General features: G+C 45.1%; 1 protein-coding gene across 2 annotated transcripts in view; it reads left to right on the top strand.

The window, feature by feature from the left end:
- Nucleotides 1-16,840, top strand: part of MON2 (MON2 regulator of endosome-to-Golgi trafficking) — a 1,036,128-nt gene that overhangs the window by 124,731 nt on the left and 894,557 nt on the right. For both annotated transcript variants that reach the window (XM_085653355.1, XM_085653354.1), the window contains exon 2: nt 8,819-8,882. In XM_085653355.1, coding sequence (XP_085509481.1) covers nt 8,819-8,882 — 64 coding nt within the window. The remainder of the gene's footprint in view (nt 1-8,818; nt 8,883-16,840) is intronic.

The raw sequence follows: 16,840 nt of genomic DNA on the forward strand, positions 1-16,840 counted from the left end.
TTCCCTATTTAATACGGCCAGTGTGAAGCTGCTCTGCTGGCGCGCCAAAGACCAGCCCGACTGCGCCCGTCCGCGACCCAAACACGACCAGCGCCAGAGACCCTGGCTCTCCGACCACCCACCGCATGACACAGCTGCCCTCCATGTACTCAACCCTGGATAGAACAACAACTGCCAGCTATCCACTCCTAACACCACCCACAGCCAGTTCTCCTGCCGACACTGCTGACAATCATTCACAAACCTCCACACCCCTATGGCCAACGCTCTCCCGCCGCACGCCAGCACACCTGAAGCCCTTGGGTGTATCCTCCTCAACGTGCGCTCCCTACACAGACAAGCAGTAGAAATCTGGGACCTCTTCGACACCCTTTCGCCAGAAGTGTCCTTATTCACGGAAACCTGGACCAACTCCAACTCCGCTCCCGACATTGCTACCGCCATCCCCGACGGATACAAGATCCAGAGGAAAGACCGCTCCAACCACCAGGGAGAAGGACTCGCCATCGCACACAAGAACTCCCGCCGACTCACCACCTCCTGCACAAACAACTCCTTGTCTCCCACGGGACACCTCCATTTCCAGATCCATACCAGCCCCAGAACTACCCTTTGTGGCACCCTCGCCTACAGACCTCAAGGACCACGAACCGTGTTCACCGCAACCATCACCGACCTCATCGTGCCCCACGCCATCGCATCCATGGACTACATACTGCTCGGAGACTTCAAATTCCACCTCAACAACATCAGCGACCCCAACTCCTACGCCCTCCTGGACAACCTCGCCAACATCGGACTGAGACAGCTCATCACCACCCCCACCCAGAAGGCCGGACACACCCTCGACCTCATCTTTACAGGAGGTAACAACATCCACTTGGCCACACCACGCAACCCCCCTGGACGGACCACCATTGCGTACACTTCTCTTTTGAGAGAACCACAGGTTACAAATCTACACCACTCCCCAGCGAAGGAAGTAGAGCAAGGTCACGGAGGAGTACCTCAACTCCACCCTCAACCACGATCTCCCTCTCGCCGCAACCGACGTCAACTCTGCTGCCAACAAACTACACAGATGGATCACCAACTGCGCAGACAAGCTTGCCCTCCTCCGCAACTCAGACAGATATCGCCCTAGGAAAGCCACCTGGTTCGCCCCTGACCTCCAAGAATCCAGATGCACCTGCAGATGTCTCGAGAAGAGATGGAAAAACAGCTAAAAACCTTGGAAGATAGGACCACCTACACGAACGCCATGACAGAATGCCACTAACTCATCAGATCCACCAAGAGGACCTTCATCCAGAACAAAATCCTCCCCAACTCAAGCAACTCAAAGGAACTCTTTAGCTTAATTCAGGAATTCACCAAACCCCCCGCGAAGATATGGACGTCACACCCTCCCAGGACCTTTGCAACAAACTCTGCTCCTACTTTCATCTGAAAATCAAGTCCCTGTACGACAACTTCAACTAACAGACACCAGACACCGAAACCTCTCCTTACTCCAGGAACAACAGCCAGCCTACTATCTCTGCTTGTACCCCGGTCACCACCCAAGACACCGCCACGACCATGAAAAGTGTCCACTCAGGACCCCCACGGACACCTGCCCCCTGCACATCTTCCTCAGAGTCACTGCCGCCATAACACACAAGCTACGACGCGCCATCAATGCTACCTTCGAATCCCGCACTTTCCCCGATGACTGGAAACATGCAGAAGTCAAGCCCCTCCTCAAGAAGCTCTCGGCTGACCCTATGGACCTGAAGAACTACCGACCCATCTCTCTCCTCCCCTTCACGGCCAAAGTCACTGAGAAGGTCATGAACATCCAGCTAACGAACTTCATCAACTCCTTCTTCGACCCTTCCCAATCCGGTTCCGCAGCAACCACGGCACTGAGACTGCCCTCCTCGCCGCCACAGACGACATCAGCACCCTCCTCGACCAGGGCCACACCGCCGCCCTCATCCTACTTGATCTCTCTGCAGCCTTCAACACCGTTTCCCACCGCACTCTCACTGACAGATTCCACGACGCCGGGATACAGGGAACAGCCCTCGACTGAATCCGCTCCTTTCTCACCAGCAGAACCCAAAGAATCAGACTCCCTCCCTTCCTCTCCGAACCTACAGAGATCAACTGCGGAGTACCCCCAAGGACCATCGCTCAGCCCCACGCTCTTCAACATCTACATGGCCCCCCTTGACGCCATTGTCAGCCTGCATGGACTCAGCATAGTATCCTACGCCGACAACACCCAGCTCATCTTCTCCCTCATGAAGGAACCCGACCCCACCAGACTGATCTTCCAGGAAGGAATCAGAGACGTCGCATCCTGGATGAGCAGCAGCTGTCTGAAGCTCAACTCGGAGAAGACAGAAGTCCTCGTCCTTGGACCCACCCTCTCAGCATGGGACAACTCCTGGTGACCCACCGCCCTCTGCAATGCCGATAGACCCACAGACCACGCCTAGAACCTCAGCATCATACTCGACTCCTCCCTCACCATGACCCGACAGATCAACGCCGTCGCCTCGACCTGCTTCATCACCCTCCGCATCCTTCGAAAGACCTTCAAGTGGATACCCCCCAAATCCAGTAAGATCGTCACCGACGCCATCATAACAAGCAGATTGGACTACGGAAACGCCCTCTACGCCGGAATCAATAAATCCCTGCTTCGCAAGCTCCAAACCACCCCGAACACCACGGCAAGGCTTGTCCTCTGCATCCCACGATATGAACACATCACCCAACACCTGCGAGACCTCCACTGGCTCCCCGTTGAGAGAGCAACCTTCAAACTACTCACTCACGTCTACAAATCCCATCCACAAAACCGGATCCCAATACCTCAAAGCTAGAGTCTCCTTCCACATACCCAATAGAAACCTCTGCTCCGCTGACCTTGCCCTAGCCGAAACTCTGGCGCGTCCGTAGAGCCAGAGTGGTTGGAAGAGCCTTCTCCTACTTCACAGCAAAGTTCTGGAACGAGCTCCCAATCGACATCAGATGCTCCCCCACTCTATACACCTTCAGGAGGAACCTCAAGACCTGGCTCTTCGGCTAACTCTGAGCTGCACCCCTCGTGGATGTTCCTGAACTGTCTTCAGATAAACAGGGACAAAATAGAAATTCTACTGTTTGGCAAATCATAGCTCCACTGGACAGAAGAATGGTGATCTGCCACACTTGGTCCTGTTCCTTCTCCCAGAAACACAGCAAAAAACTTAGGTATTCTGTTAGCTAACATGTTATCTATGAAAGGCCAAGTGACATCCACCTGCCACATGTCCTTCGGGACAATGCGCCTTCTCGGGAAGATTTTTCACTGGCTTCTGCTGACCACTCGTAAGACTCTTATCCAGTATCTGATAACCAGCCTTCTTGATTATGGAAACACATTTGTTGTAGCATCCAATGAATCTCTTCTGTTTAAAATGCAGGTGGTACAAAATACTGCAGCTCGTTTGATTAACTAAAAGCTGTCTGGCACATCTTCAGCCCCTTTGCTCAAAGCCCTTTATTGGGTTCCCATATAAGAAAAAGAGCTGTATTCAAACTCCTTGCCTGAAGCATAAAGCTCTGTCAAGCAAAGGACCCAAATAACTACAGGACTGGTTCCCTATCTTCCTAGAAGAAATCTTAGATCAAGAAGTCAACTTCTTCTTTGTCCCCTGTGTATTTGTACTTATAAGTATGGCGGACCGGCCTTCTCGTATCTTGCTCCGTACCACTGGAACAAGCTTCCCTTGTTCATTAGGGCATGCACTGAGTTCTCAGGCGTTAAAAAACATCTTAACACCTGGCTTCTCTAATGGCTGCTTCTCTACTATCTGTTGCCTCAGCACCGAAATGGTCCTCTGAGGGTAAGTCGTTGTGCTATACCAAGTATCCATTAACATAACATATATAAAACAAGCATTTGCAAGAGTTTGAGCTATTAGCATTGTAAATGACAATGCCTTTTATTTATGTGTTGTTTTTAAAACAGATAAATAAAAGACATTGTCATTTACAATGCCAATAGCTTAAACGCATGCAAATGCGGGACCTATTGCATTGCAAATGCCTGCTCCAGTGCTATAATATTTTTTTTTTAAAGCATTAGGAGGGAGCACGTCCTGCCTGCTGCTATTTGAGAAAATAGTGCTCAGAGGCTATAATTAAAGCTTACTGAGTAACAACACATGTAACGGGATGTCACCATGGGAGCTTACAAAATGAGACAAGGCGGTACTAAGGAGAGACTACTAAGCCTTTTGACCAATGAACAGCCACAGTTTACGTGGACAATGGCTCAAGCCAATGAAAAAGCGCTTCCATTGAGACAGAGTTGGTTAACTGCAATATTGGCCCACATTATGAGTTACGATCACTTGGGTGCAGAGACACTTAGTGGCTGGAAGTAACAATTCTGGCCAGCATTTCTGCACCTGAATCCATCTATTACAAGTCCCTTGCATTGAAACGGGGACGAAACATGCAGACCTGGTTTTTCCAAGTGAAAAATACCGCACAGTATTCCCTTTTCCTTGGAAAGTCATGCACCCATCTCCCACCTGGTCCCAGCAGGTTGTAAGTAGGTGTGCGGGCCGTAGGAGCTGTTCAAGAAGGAGCTGTTTTATGTCTTAATTTTCCATCAGTAAAATTAGGTCTGGTGTTGCCGCACCCAGGAAGTCCAAGTGTGACCACTAATATATTTGGGCATGGAGGTATCCCACTGCCGCACACCGAACCTCCCAACTTGTAACAGGGCCATAGTATGCTACACAAAATAAACAACAAAAACAATGTATTTACTTTGTGATATTCACGTTGTTGACCATAGCTAATGTAGGCCTCAATTTTAAATGGTGAATGTGCAGTTGCCTTCTTTCTTGCTATGTATTTTTCCTTCTTCTCATTACAAAAGCAAACCTGTGCCAGCCAACAGTGACTGAATGTACCTTTTGCTTTAATCCTCATGTGAATGAGCATCTTTGCATATCCCTTGGGGAGTGATAAAATGAGTGAGCAGCAAGGCATGAGAACATCTTAGCTGAAGTGTATTACCTTGCTGGAGATGTCCTGCTGAAGGTCCTGCGACCGAGGCTCCACTGTGTATTCCGTACTTTATCCTGATTGGTTCTCTTCATGGGAATCACGTGTGGGTGTCTTGGTTGGAGAAGATGATTAATTAAACTTTTGCAATGCAGAGTTAGGAAGGAGATTACTTTTGTTCTCCCTTTAGAGGGAATGTCCTTTTCTCTTACCCACAGGAATTGGACTCTTGGGCGATTACCTTTCCCATTTGCGTGTCGAATCTTTATCTGATTCATAGCTACTGCCTTTTATAGGCTTTCCCTGCTGACTCCTTCTCTCCGACGTTGTGACTTTCCATAGCGTAACTACTAAGGGATGCTTCCCTTTCTTGGGGAACCGAGTGTACTTTGATTTATTTTGAGACAACTTTACAACAGTTTGTCTTTGCATTTATTATTTTGAATGCCTCCTGAATTACATTGACTAACACATTCATATATTGGCTACTGATGCACAAGTACTCTGATTACATGAATTTGTAACTGTAATTTGTAATTCTTTAATAAACCTTAATGATTTGCAAATCAGAGCTCTGTCATGTTTGTGAAGTGAAATGTGTTTAACGTTAGTGAAATGATTGATTGCCGTTAGACTTGGCCCGAACTAAAGGTCCATCCGCTTGAATGCAGCATGTGCTTGAATTTGCACCAGAGGTTTACATGGTGCAAAGTGTTGAGTCCCCTGCATGGAGGCAAGCCTCAAGGCTCGAAGAATGGCGTGCCCCGCCCCCTTGTAACTTAAGCCTGGTGCTGTCAGTGTAAACACAGACCTCGAGTTTTGTGACCTGGCAGGATTAGTGACTCAATCCTGGCTTTACCACACTGGATTAGTTGATCATTACACAAGAGTGAAAGTGGAGCAATGCTGCAGTTCTCCTGGGATTACGACTGAGTTCCTCGGGACAGGAGTCCAGACAGATATTAAACTCTGGGCTCGCTGCTGACAGGGCTGGTAGTCCCCTTATTTCCCTTCTTGCGGAAGGGTTAAAGGCTAACCCAGCCCTGCCGGGTTTACAACAGGCAAACATTCTGCATAAAAACAGGACAGCAGAAGAGCTATCCCTCAGGTTACACACATTGTCAGATGACATCTGGAGCCGTGCACATTTCCCATATCCATGCGTGATGTGCTGCTCCAGGCCAGGTTTTTTTTATTTTCTATTCTGGGACTTGTAGTCTTGTTGAATCCAATATAAAAAGGACCACAAGTCCCAGAGTGTAAAGGAAATAAACCCGGATTGGATTAGCACTTCGTGCATGGACCTGGGTCAGCTGCACATCTTTAAAGGGCAGTGCCGGCCAGTGTCGTGGCATCTTGGCACTGTTTTTCTTAAGATCCATGTGTTGCCAACAGCCCTATATGAGAGTGCATTGATGCAGGTCTGATGATCTCACACTTGGGACAGCAGAGCTATCGCTTGCGGTACACTGATCTGATCAACAGACACCTGATCTGGCAGAGCCCTCCGTTTACAGTTATACTCGCATCAGGGTGAAAACCCATTTTAGCAGACCTGCTCAACGGTGTATCACTCTTGGGGTCAAGGTTCAAGCTTCAAGTTACAACAGTCACAGGCCATAACCTTAACAACAAACCGGTGGCCCAGGTTTCATTATGCTTTTTAAACCACACCCAACAGATTGGAAAGATTCAGTAACTCGCACCAGTACAGCAGGGTTAGCCCTCAAGTTGTAGAGGGTTACTACTGTTATGGGCAGCAGAATTGTCTCCGAGTTTACATAACTCTTTCAGGCTGACACCTTATGCAGCAAGGCCCGTACTTGTACAAGCAAACCTCTCCAGACACGCTGTGCTCTGTGCATGTCCATGTCTGAGTGTGTTTCTGTAGTGCTGTATGGCGCGCTTCTAAGCACCTGGTGGATGTCTGTCAGCACAGAGAGCAAGGAACAAGATGCAGCGATTCCCTGCTTTGACTCCATTCTCAATCCGTGTAGGTGTCTGCTTGTCCTGCTGTCTCTCAGTCCATGGGCGTACGGAGTACTGAAATCCGAGACACGGGGTCGGGGCTGTAGAGGCATGGCAACCTCCAAAAGCCGCCGGTATCGCTGAAGTCCTAATAACCGGCATGTTAAAGGCCATATAACAAACACACTTGAAGACAAAAACTTGAACCGTTTTGAAATATAATTGTGAACGAGTGGTGCACGCGCGTCCCGTAAGGAATGCAGCTGCCATCTTGTATGCGAAAATGTAAGTTGATGGAAACCTGATCCGGAACAGATGGCACCCTGGGCGCTCCTGAACCCCTTTAGGCCATGGAAGTGAAAGTTTTGAGGAAAGGCGGGACATGCACCCGTCTTTGGCCATTTGCGTGCTTTCAATTATTGAAAGCCACACGCAAAGGCCATTGGGATGTGTGGGAGGAGGCACACCCACACGGAGAAGGCTCTTGGAAATATGAAGTGATTCCAAGAGCCCTGTCCTAGAGCAGTGCATGCGCGCTCGCTAGGCTAGACCTAAAAATGGCAAATGGGATATGACTAGTTGTGAAGATTTCAAGGTGGGCTTTCTATTGGATATATCATTCAGATTTCTTTTTTTGAGAGACCAGGAATGCAATCTGTCAACACTCTCCCTATATAAATGTTAAAGCTGTTTAGATAGATCAGTCTTATTGGTAGAAGTAAGGTGCCAACTGGGGGATATGTGCAAACCGAGTGAAAACTGAGAGTCAATATGTGCTAATGTGAGTGATTCTCTACACAATGTGAGTTATGAATTTTAGGTTTGCCCATTGTGTTTATCACTTTCCCATTGATTATTTTATATAAATAGAGGGAAAGGCTTTAGTGCAAAGGATTATCTTGGAATTGTGAAAAAGTCCACTCTTAACAGTGCTATCTGGTAACTTTGGATAACCTGCAGCAGGTGTCTCATATGTGAGATATTGTCGTTTTTTAGTATATTGAGATTTAATTATGACATAGTTGGAAACATTAGTTGGTTTGATATATTATATAGATACATTTTATACTAAAAATAACGTCTTAAGAATGAGTCAGCTTTGTGCTGTTAGGAGATGTTGTGTAGGGTTGCTAAGGAAAGGCTGTCCATCTTGTTCAGTTCCCTCTGATATATTCAATCTAAAACGAACTGTCTATCATTAGTATTCCTATTTTATGTGTAATAAGTTACAACCAGTCTTAGTGAGGTAGTTAGACAACATTGACCAGATAATCCATAATGTTATTGAAGGTCAAATTTAGTAACATTAAGAATACGATTAGCATTTTACCTTTTTTATTTTCTTGTATGTTTATTTGATCATTCGGATCCTTATGACAGTGGCAGAATGCTGCAAAACATTTGGGCTTCCTTTCTTCAATCAGTTTTTTGTGTTATAAAATATATATCCATTCTCGGAGAATAGATATATATTTTAGTATAAGATTTTAACATGTATACATTGTTTTTGAGAATAATAAATAATTCTGTGTGTAAACCTATATTATGTTACAATAATTGCGCTCCCCCTAATGGTATATTGCGTTTTCATCTAGGTTACCCTATATTTAAAAAAAAAATTCATAAGCTTTTATGTGCCAAAACTGTCTTAGTTGGACGAATGGAAAACATGCATATAGAAGTATGCCATACATTCTAATCGATGTTACAGTATGTTGCCATTGCCGTGTATGTGTGCACTTTTGTGCTTCATTATACACTTTCTTTCAGTTCAATGTATTGATCTTTTTTATAGGCTGCAGAATCTGGAATAATAAAGATAAAGACAATAGCTGCACGTAACTCCGAGATCCTAGCAGGTAATGTTATTCAAATTTGATGCATAATTAATTTACCAAAGTTTCAACTTTATTATTTTTCAGGTTATGATATATACTTTCTATCTGTAACAATTTAATATGCAATTCTTGTGTGAGATAATGTTTCTGGGCCCAGTGTTTTACAAAACTGAACACAATCGAATGATTCCCATCACTACAGATCATTATTTTGTTTCCAATTTAATACTACAGTTTCTCAAACATTTAGTTTTAAGTAGTTTACAGTGGATCGTGTTATACATAACACAAGTTCATTATCACACCTCCCTCCCTACCTCCACATACAAACCTCTGTGCAAACGCAAATCACAGCTCTGTAGAAAGCATCAAATGTTTTATACTTTTGAAGTGTCCCAAAACGTAGATGAGAATCAGCATGCTCGAAAAGAGAACTAGGAAGTGTTGGTGATGTGATATAGAAGGGAAAGTGGCAGGGTATACAATATCCACATTGCACCAAAACCACTAGAGTTCAATCTACAGCCATATTGATATCATTGTTAATACATTTAAAATGTGATTACATATTGGCCATGTTAATTACTGGCCTCCTACTAACCTAAGTTCTAGATCTTCACCAGTAATAATTTCATGCAGTTTACCAGACTTTATATTTGCATTGTGCAGCAAGGAACATGTATATGTTTTTGATCCTTCTTTTCCTCCGTTGTTGCCAGGAAATTCCTGAGCTGAATACATTTTAAAAAGCCAGACGTTGGCAGTCTTTTCATTTATTCACGCTCATTAAAAGAGTGCAGAGTCGTATATCTAAAACAAGCATTTGCAATGCAATAGGTCTCGCATTAACGAGAGTTTAAGCTATTGGAAATGCAATATCTTAAACTCTCGCAAATGCAAGACCTATTGCATTGCAAATACTTGTTTAACTAGCGCCCATGCGGCACTTTCACATTTATGGAGGCCGCGTGCCCTTTATTTAGACAAGCCCTGTCAGGACAATGACACAAGCCAATTAAAAATATGGGTGGACAATGGGCGGGGCTTCAAAGCCATACTCCAATACTGCATGCCTTGCAGCACTACATGCACTGCCCAGGCTCCACCTAAAAAGGACAGTGGCAAGCGCAAATGATGCTGTACCAACCACAGACGGTAACCAGCATTTGCAATGCAATATGTCTCGCATTTATGAAAGCTAGAGCTCTTGGTGTTAAAAATGGCAATGTTTTTTACTTTTGTTTTTTGTATGTAGTGGAATGATATTTGCACAGCGCTATTGTTATTCGTATGAAGTAATTGCGCTGGAGAACCTGAAAATTGGAAATATGTTATAAGGGAGGGGAGACAAGAGTAATATACTGGTTGGGGGAAAAAGTAACACCAATGGAATTATATTCTCCTGACGCCCCATGTTTTTAAAGAGGACTATATATTTTATAAATAAGACACAATCTACAACCTACTGGATAATCATGGAGTACATCAACAAATACATCGCAGCTTAAACAAAGGCAAAAAATAAAGCATGACACATGGTGCTGGACACTGGCATGTTCTCTCCAAAGTTTAATATGTCACTGTACAGTTGGTGATTGTTGAACCTAAGTATTAAAGTGGTACTATTGAGGTTAATATTTTCCGCAGCCAGTAGTTGTTGTCACAGTTATTGTTTTTAGGAAAGCACTCTTAACAACCCTCTGGGCCTTTTATGTGCATTAGAAAAAACCTTCGAAATAAACTTAGATGCACAGATAGACACACATAAACGTGCAAGCACAGATACAAACATAGACAGGCACACATTTGGAAACAGCCACCTGCAGCTGCATACACAGATAGATGCAACCATATAAGCATACATACAAATAGTCATGCACACATACGCATGCAGGTACGAGCACATATAAACATAGACACACACGCGCACATAGATATGCACATAAGGAAGCATGCACATCCATACACAGCATTACCAAGAGGAGATATATTTACACACTGACACGCATGCACATATATACAAGCATACACACACAGGCATTCCTAAATACCTACGCATATGTGCATACTTAGACATGCATGCACATGCATATATAAATGCACACGCTCTGTCTTTTGTCTCATCCATGCTTGGATTGCATGAACAGTTAAACTGTTAATATGGCTTGAGTCCTGTAATTCGTGTTTTCCAGTTAAAGAGTGGATCCAGGGACTAGCCCCTGCGGGTTTTGCAGGGAGGTAGACAATTTCTTGTAGTGGGTTAACTGGGGCAGGGAGGGGTGGCGTCACTCAGAATTGAGGGGGACAGTTATGAGGTGTTACTGCTTGGCTCTTTTTCGGCAGTACCAAATAAGGAGTTCCAACCGGTGCAGTGTGCTACCTATTTAGAGCTTCAGTGCCCCACATGGGGTAGTAACCTTAGCTTAATCAGTGAGCCACTTTGCTGAGAAAAAATGGAATGGCTGAAGGAAAGAGAACAGACATCCATTGGAGAGAGATGCAATTAGGAGAGAGAGGGAGAAACCAAGAGAAAATAGAGGGACTTGAGAACGTAGAGAAGAGGAAAAATGTGTAGAAGAGCGAGACACAACGGAGACTGCGTATCTGGCAGAAGCACCCCAACTACGTACTGCATCAGCTGGCTGGGCGTGTCGAGGTAACAAAGCCCCTTTCCCACATCCCTATGCCAAGGACCCCTCACCTGAGTTCGCCGCTCTTGCTTCCTCTGAGGGCCTCTTTTTGCACGCTCAGAGGCTGCGCCGGAAAACAGGGAAGGAGTTTACTTGATGTGCAGCCCAGGCTACCGCCTCCTCAGCACTGTGGAGGCCACAGCCCAGACACAGCGAGCCACAGAGGTGGTAAGTGAAAGGGGTTGGACACGTGGGAAGCACTGAAGTGGCATGGGGCTGGCAAACGGCAAAGAGGGTAAACCTGCCCTATAGGAAAAACGAGCGCAGCAGCAGAAATTGGAACAGGACTGCTGTTTTTTAAAATATAAAAGTGGGCTCCGTACACCAGTAGCAGATGCGCTCTGACCGCCGTAAGTCACCAAACCTAAGCAAGCACCGCAGCCGCCATCTTCGAACGGAGCTTGGAACAGAGCATTTACTTTTATTATTAAGTATTGTAATCCGCCTGTGCAGCTCCTCTCACTCCAGCTTCCGAAAATATAAGATTCTCTGAAGAGCGCGACAACAGGGTGCTACTTTTGTGCCAGTTGCGATGGTGGTTTTGCGGTAAAAAAGTTTGACGCTGGTTTCTAAAATCGCACTTACGGCATCTGTAGTCTCTGAATCATCTCGCTGCGTCCAGATTTCTCCCCCTGTCGTGTCTTCTCCTTCATTCTGCTGACCCAGTCTGCTAGGAATGCCTGCACTCGTGCCAAGCCGCATCACTGGATATGCAGCGAGCCTGGCATTTTACACGTATTTCACAGGAATTCCCCACAGTCCATTAAGAGCCTTTCAGGATTTCGTCTTCTGCCTGCTTTTAGCTTTCAAAAAATAAGGCTTTGAAAAAGTTGAGCGGAGTTTGTCACCTCAACCTTCTTAAAAATACTTACATTGTACACTCAGAAAGCTTGTCCGTCTTCCAGGGAGTCTGACGTCATGGTGTACATACAGACATGTTGATGACTAGCTACTGGCAGCCGTGCGCGAGCCAAATATCCAGTCCGGGTGGGCGAGCTGGAAAGGAGACGTACCTTAAATGCAGCTTTGCTGCTATTGTCACTGAAAGTATATGTGGATAATAATACAGAAGCAATATATACATGAAAGCATGTAACGCCGTGCAAAATCTCCAGTCTGGGTGGGCGAGGCAAGAGGGAGACAGGGAGGAAACAAACGAGCCTCACTTGCAATGAAAAGCGGGCGTTTATGACACGCGCCAATCAAAAGCATGGGTGGAGCTTCCACCCCACTTCCAAAGGAAACCCGACAGAAATACAACGACAATCGATCTCGCAGAGGCGAGTCCTAAAAAGGTCATTCGAGAGCACCAATGATGCAGTATGGACCACAGAGGGTTAAAGGGACAGTTGTGAGCACCAACTATGCTCTGCCAACCACAGATGGTAAAAGGGACAGTCAAGAGCCCCAATGATGCTGCACCAACCACAGACGGTAAAAGGGACAGGCGCGAGCGCCAATGAATGCATGCATGCGCAACCCATGGCAAGTCAACCACATGACCCCCAAACCGGAGGAGTCTAGCATCCACAGATGGTAAAAGGGACAGTTGTGAGTCCTAGTTATGCTGTAGCATCCACAGATGGTAAAAGGGTTAGTAAAGAGCCCCAATTATGCTGTACCAATCGCAGAAAGTAAAAGGGACAGTTGAGAGCACCAATTATGCACTAACAACCACAGACGGTAAAAGGGACAGTCGAGAGTGCTAATGATGCTGTACCAAACACAGATGGTAAAAGGGACAGTAACGAGCGCCAACGATGCTGTGCCAACCACAGATGATAAAAGGGACAGTCAAGAGCTCCAAAAGAAAGCAAGCATGTCCACCTAATGGCAAGAAAACAAAATGAACCCCACCCCGGAGGAGTCTAACATTCAACCATGCTACTTGTAACACAAAACACTGTGAACAACACAAACACCTGTCCAGAAACGCAAGCACTGACTGTTCCAACACTGGTGGCCAGCATTCTTCTACTTGTGAGTCATTAGAAACACTATGAGCTGCATCTACCAGAATGCAATGGGAGATCTGCCGATGGCAGTGTGCTCTCTTTCTTCTTGTTCCATCATCTTCCACATCCACCTCCCGACCTCTCCCCCTCCACCTCCCTACCTCTTGTCCTCCATCTCTTACCCTCCACCTCAGCACCTGTTGTAATTCCATAAATGTGATTACATTCCTGTTTAGCGCCCCTAACCGCCGTCCTTGCTTTGGGAAACTACACTCTGTGGCTCAGAATCCCCCCTACGGTTTAAAACGTCAACGTGCCCTCTGCACGATCCAGGTGCTATATAAAGACCCCCTCCATAAAAATATAAAATATTTGCATTTGGTGGCGGGATGAGAGTATTCCAAGTACAAGACTGGCATTTGTGGCAGAAGTGAGGGCTGTGCTGGGTGGAGCTGGGGGTTCCGGGGTAGGTCAAGGTGTGACATTTTAATGTTGTGGATGGATTTGGTCGTTTTTTGCCATGGCTGGTAAGGAAATAATGCGGAGATGTGGGCAGGCGGGGTGTAAAGAGAGAGGTCTTTGATAGAACCCGTGGTAGGTGGAGTTTTTACTTGCTGCGTTCTAATTTGTTCACCCCACACTCTCTTGTCTTCGACTGTTATCAATTCTGGAGTGGGGGGTGGGGGGGGGGGACTGTTCGGTTTTAATGGCATGCTTGGAATTTGGAGAGTATTCTGATGCGCTCCGACAGTGAAGCGCCTGGTTAATCACACATCCATTGTGTGAGGTGCGCGCTGTAAACACTCCCCGTTGCTTTTTTGAGGGCCAAAGCTCTGAGATCAGCTCCAGGGAGACTGTTTGGGCATCACCAGGGTGGATCCCCCGGGGGCTGGGGGGGCTGCCAGTAAATACCAGACAATCTCTGAAACTACACACAGTAAAAAATCAGCCTGTGATTAGGTGCACACACACGTTTTTTAATGCTGTTTATCTAAATTCCCTGCCCAGCATGGCGACCCCAAAGTAACAAGCATTTTTAATGCAATAAGTCTCGCTTTTGTGAGCGTTTAAGCGATTGGCATTGTAAATGACAATGCCTTTTATTTATGTGTTTTAAACCAAACACATATATAAAAGGCATTGTTATTTTTATTGCCATCAGCTCAAACTTTCTCAAATGCGAGAGCACTTTAATGTTGGCCACACCTATTTATTTGGACGCTGCTCACGGTATTCAGGTTACAGTGAACAACGTCTAAACAACAGGGCACAGACAGTAATAAAGTGAAAGCGCCTATGGTGCACTTTCACACAAAAAATACCACATTAATTAAGGCCCCCGCTATTAATTAATCAAATAAATAAGCACAGCCACTAATATGAAAGCGGCCCCCTGTAAAATATTTAATGGAATAAGTGCGGCCGCTAAACTGAAAGCGGACCGCGCCATAAATTAAACAAGTGAATAAGTGCGGCCGCTATAGTTAAAGCGGATCGTGTAGTAATTTAAATAAATGTTGTTGTAGGTGTGCTGCCATGTACTGTGTGGAATAGGGGAAGTGCATTAAGGAAAATAGTGCTCACCAACTTCTACAGCAGAGCATGTAACAACACCAGTAAAAGGTCCAGTGCTTATGGGTGGTAAACTAAAGGAGACAAGGCGGTACCAAGGAGGGACTAACAAGCCTTCTAATGAATTGAAAGGCAGCGTTCGCGAAGGACAATGGCACAAGCCAATTATAAATATGGATGGAGAGTGGGCGGGACTTCTAGTGCATACCCTAATACAGTATGCCTTGCAGAGTGAGCAGTACATGCGCGCTGCCGCTAGGCTTGACCTAAAAATGTTCCATCTGTTTCAAAGAGGGTTTACACAAAGGTGCATGTTCTGAATCCCTAAATATCAAAGTAAAATGAATACTGTGTATTTTGGTATACTAGCATACTTCACCCAAGTATAACACGTGTGAATGAGTACTTCTAGAATTTTAAATGTAACTCTTTTGTAATAGGATGGTTCAGAGAAAATCTAAATTCCTCATATGGAGTTGATCTCGATATCATTTTCACAGTGACTCTTCTCGATCCGAAGTACCTACAGCTTTTACAATCCTATCACATAAAAAGCTCAAAAGTGATATTTAAAATTTGGGGTATGACCCAGTATGGCTGCTTATAGGCCCATATAAACCTATTAATACTAGAATACATTTGTTGAAAAAAAACCAACATATCCAAATGAGGCATATTTCAATGCAAAAACTAAAAACAAAGTATAGGAATTTAGTCAGCTGAAAAGATTAGAGCACCCTGGCAGCTCAGTTGGGGGGGCCGGTTCTATTTGTGGATGATAGCAATAAGCTCTTGCAACAGTGGTTCGTAATTTGGGTAGAGCATAGTTTCTGCCCTGGGAGCTATATATACAGCCAAATAAACAGACTTTACATTTCAATTTCACATTTGCGAGTCTTATGTGTTTAGCCTAGGTACCCAAAATCCAGTACCTCCGCCTCTATTCTGTTTAGAGTAAGGGTTGAAAGCATACACAGCTGTTTTCCTCTCACTGCTATTTAAACCCACAGGTGGTTTTAAATATCTTGTTTCTCTAAGTGACACAGAAATGGTTCCAAATATAGAACAAATAGGAGGGTAGATAATGGGCACATCCTACCTAGTGACACAGCATATCAACAACTGTATGGAGCTTTACCCAATGCCAATTGCTTGTGCCAGTGGTGCCTTGTACAAGATGTTGTACCATTTGACTAAATGAGGGCAAATCCTATCTTGGTCAAAATAAACGAGTAAGTTTCAGTTGTCTTCCCCGCGTTCAAGAGGATCATTCCGGCTCCAATACCAGTAGCTGCTGCTGCAACAAAAATAGCAGCAAGTTGCCATTTTTACATGGTTGAAGTTGAATTTTCTCAGCATAAACCCTACTGCATAGTAGAGACAAACGAATTATCACTTCAGCCAAGTGATTAACCAGATTGTAACAACTCTATATATTTTAGAATCTGAGTTTATCAAGAATATAGGATACTACAAGCCCCATTTTTTCAAATCTTTATTCTCCTTGAGGAATACTGCTGTAATAATGTTTCATCATGATAGTGGGATCTTCTTCTTCTTCAAGAAGTTATTGTAAGCTCAGGATAAAAAGGAAAGCAAGATGCCGATAAAGGTTTTATAAATGTCTGATGGAAAAGAGCCTAATCTTGTGGCCATGACCGCATGGAGCTCTTTGCCTGTCTTTGATTATTTCATCTGTTGTAAATGATAGTTCTGCCAATGTGTTGGTACCTGAATGTTGCTTATCACCCTGCGCCTAGTA

This window comes from Triturus cristatus, chromosome 4_1, assembly GCF_964204655.1.
Source record: "Triturus cristatus chromosome 4_1, aTriCri1.1, whole genome shotgun sequence".
In the NCBI taxonomy this organism is placed as follows: Eukaryota; Metazoa; Chordata; class Amphibia; order Caudata; family Salamandridae; genus Triturus; species Triturus cristatus.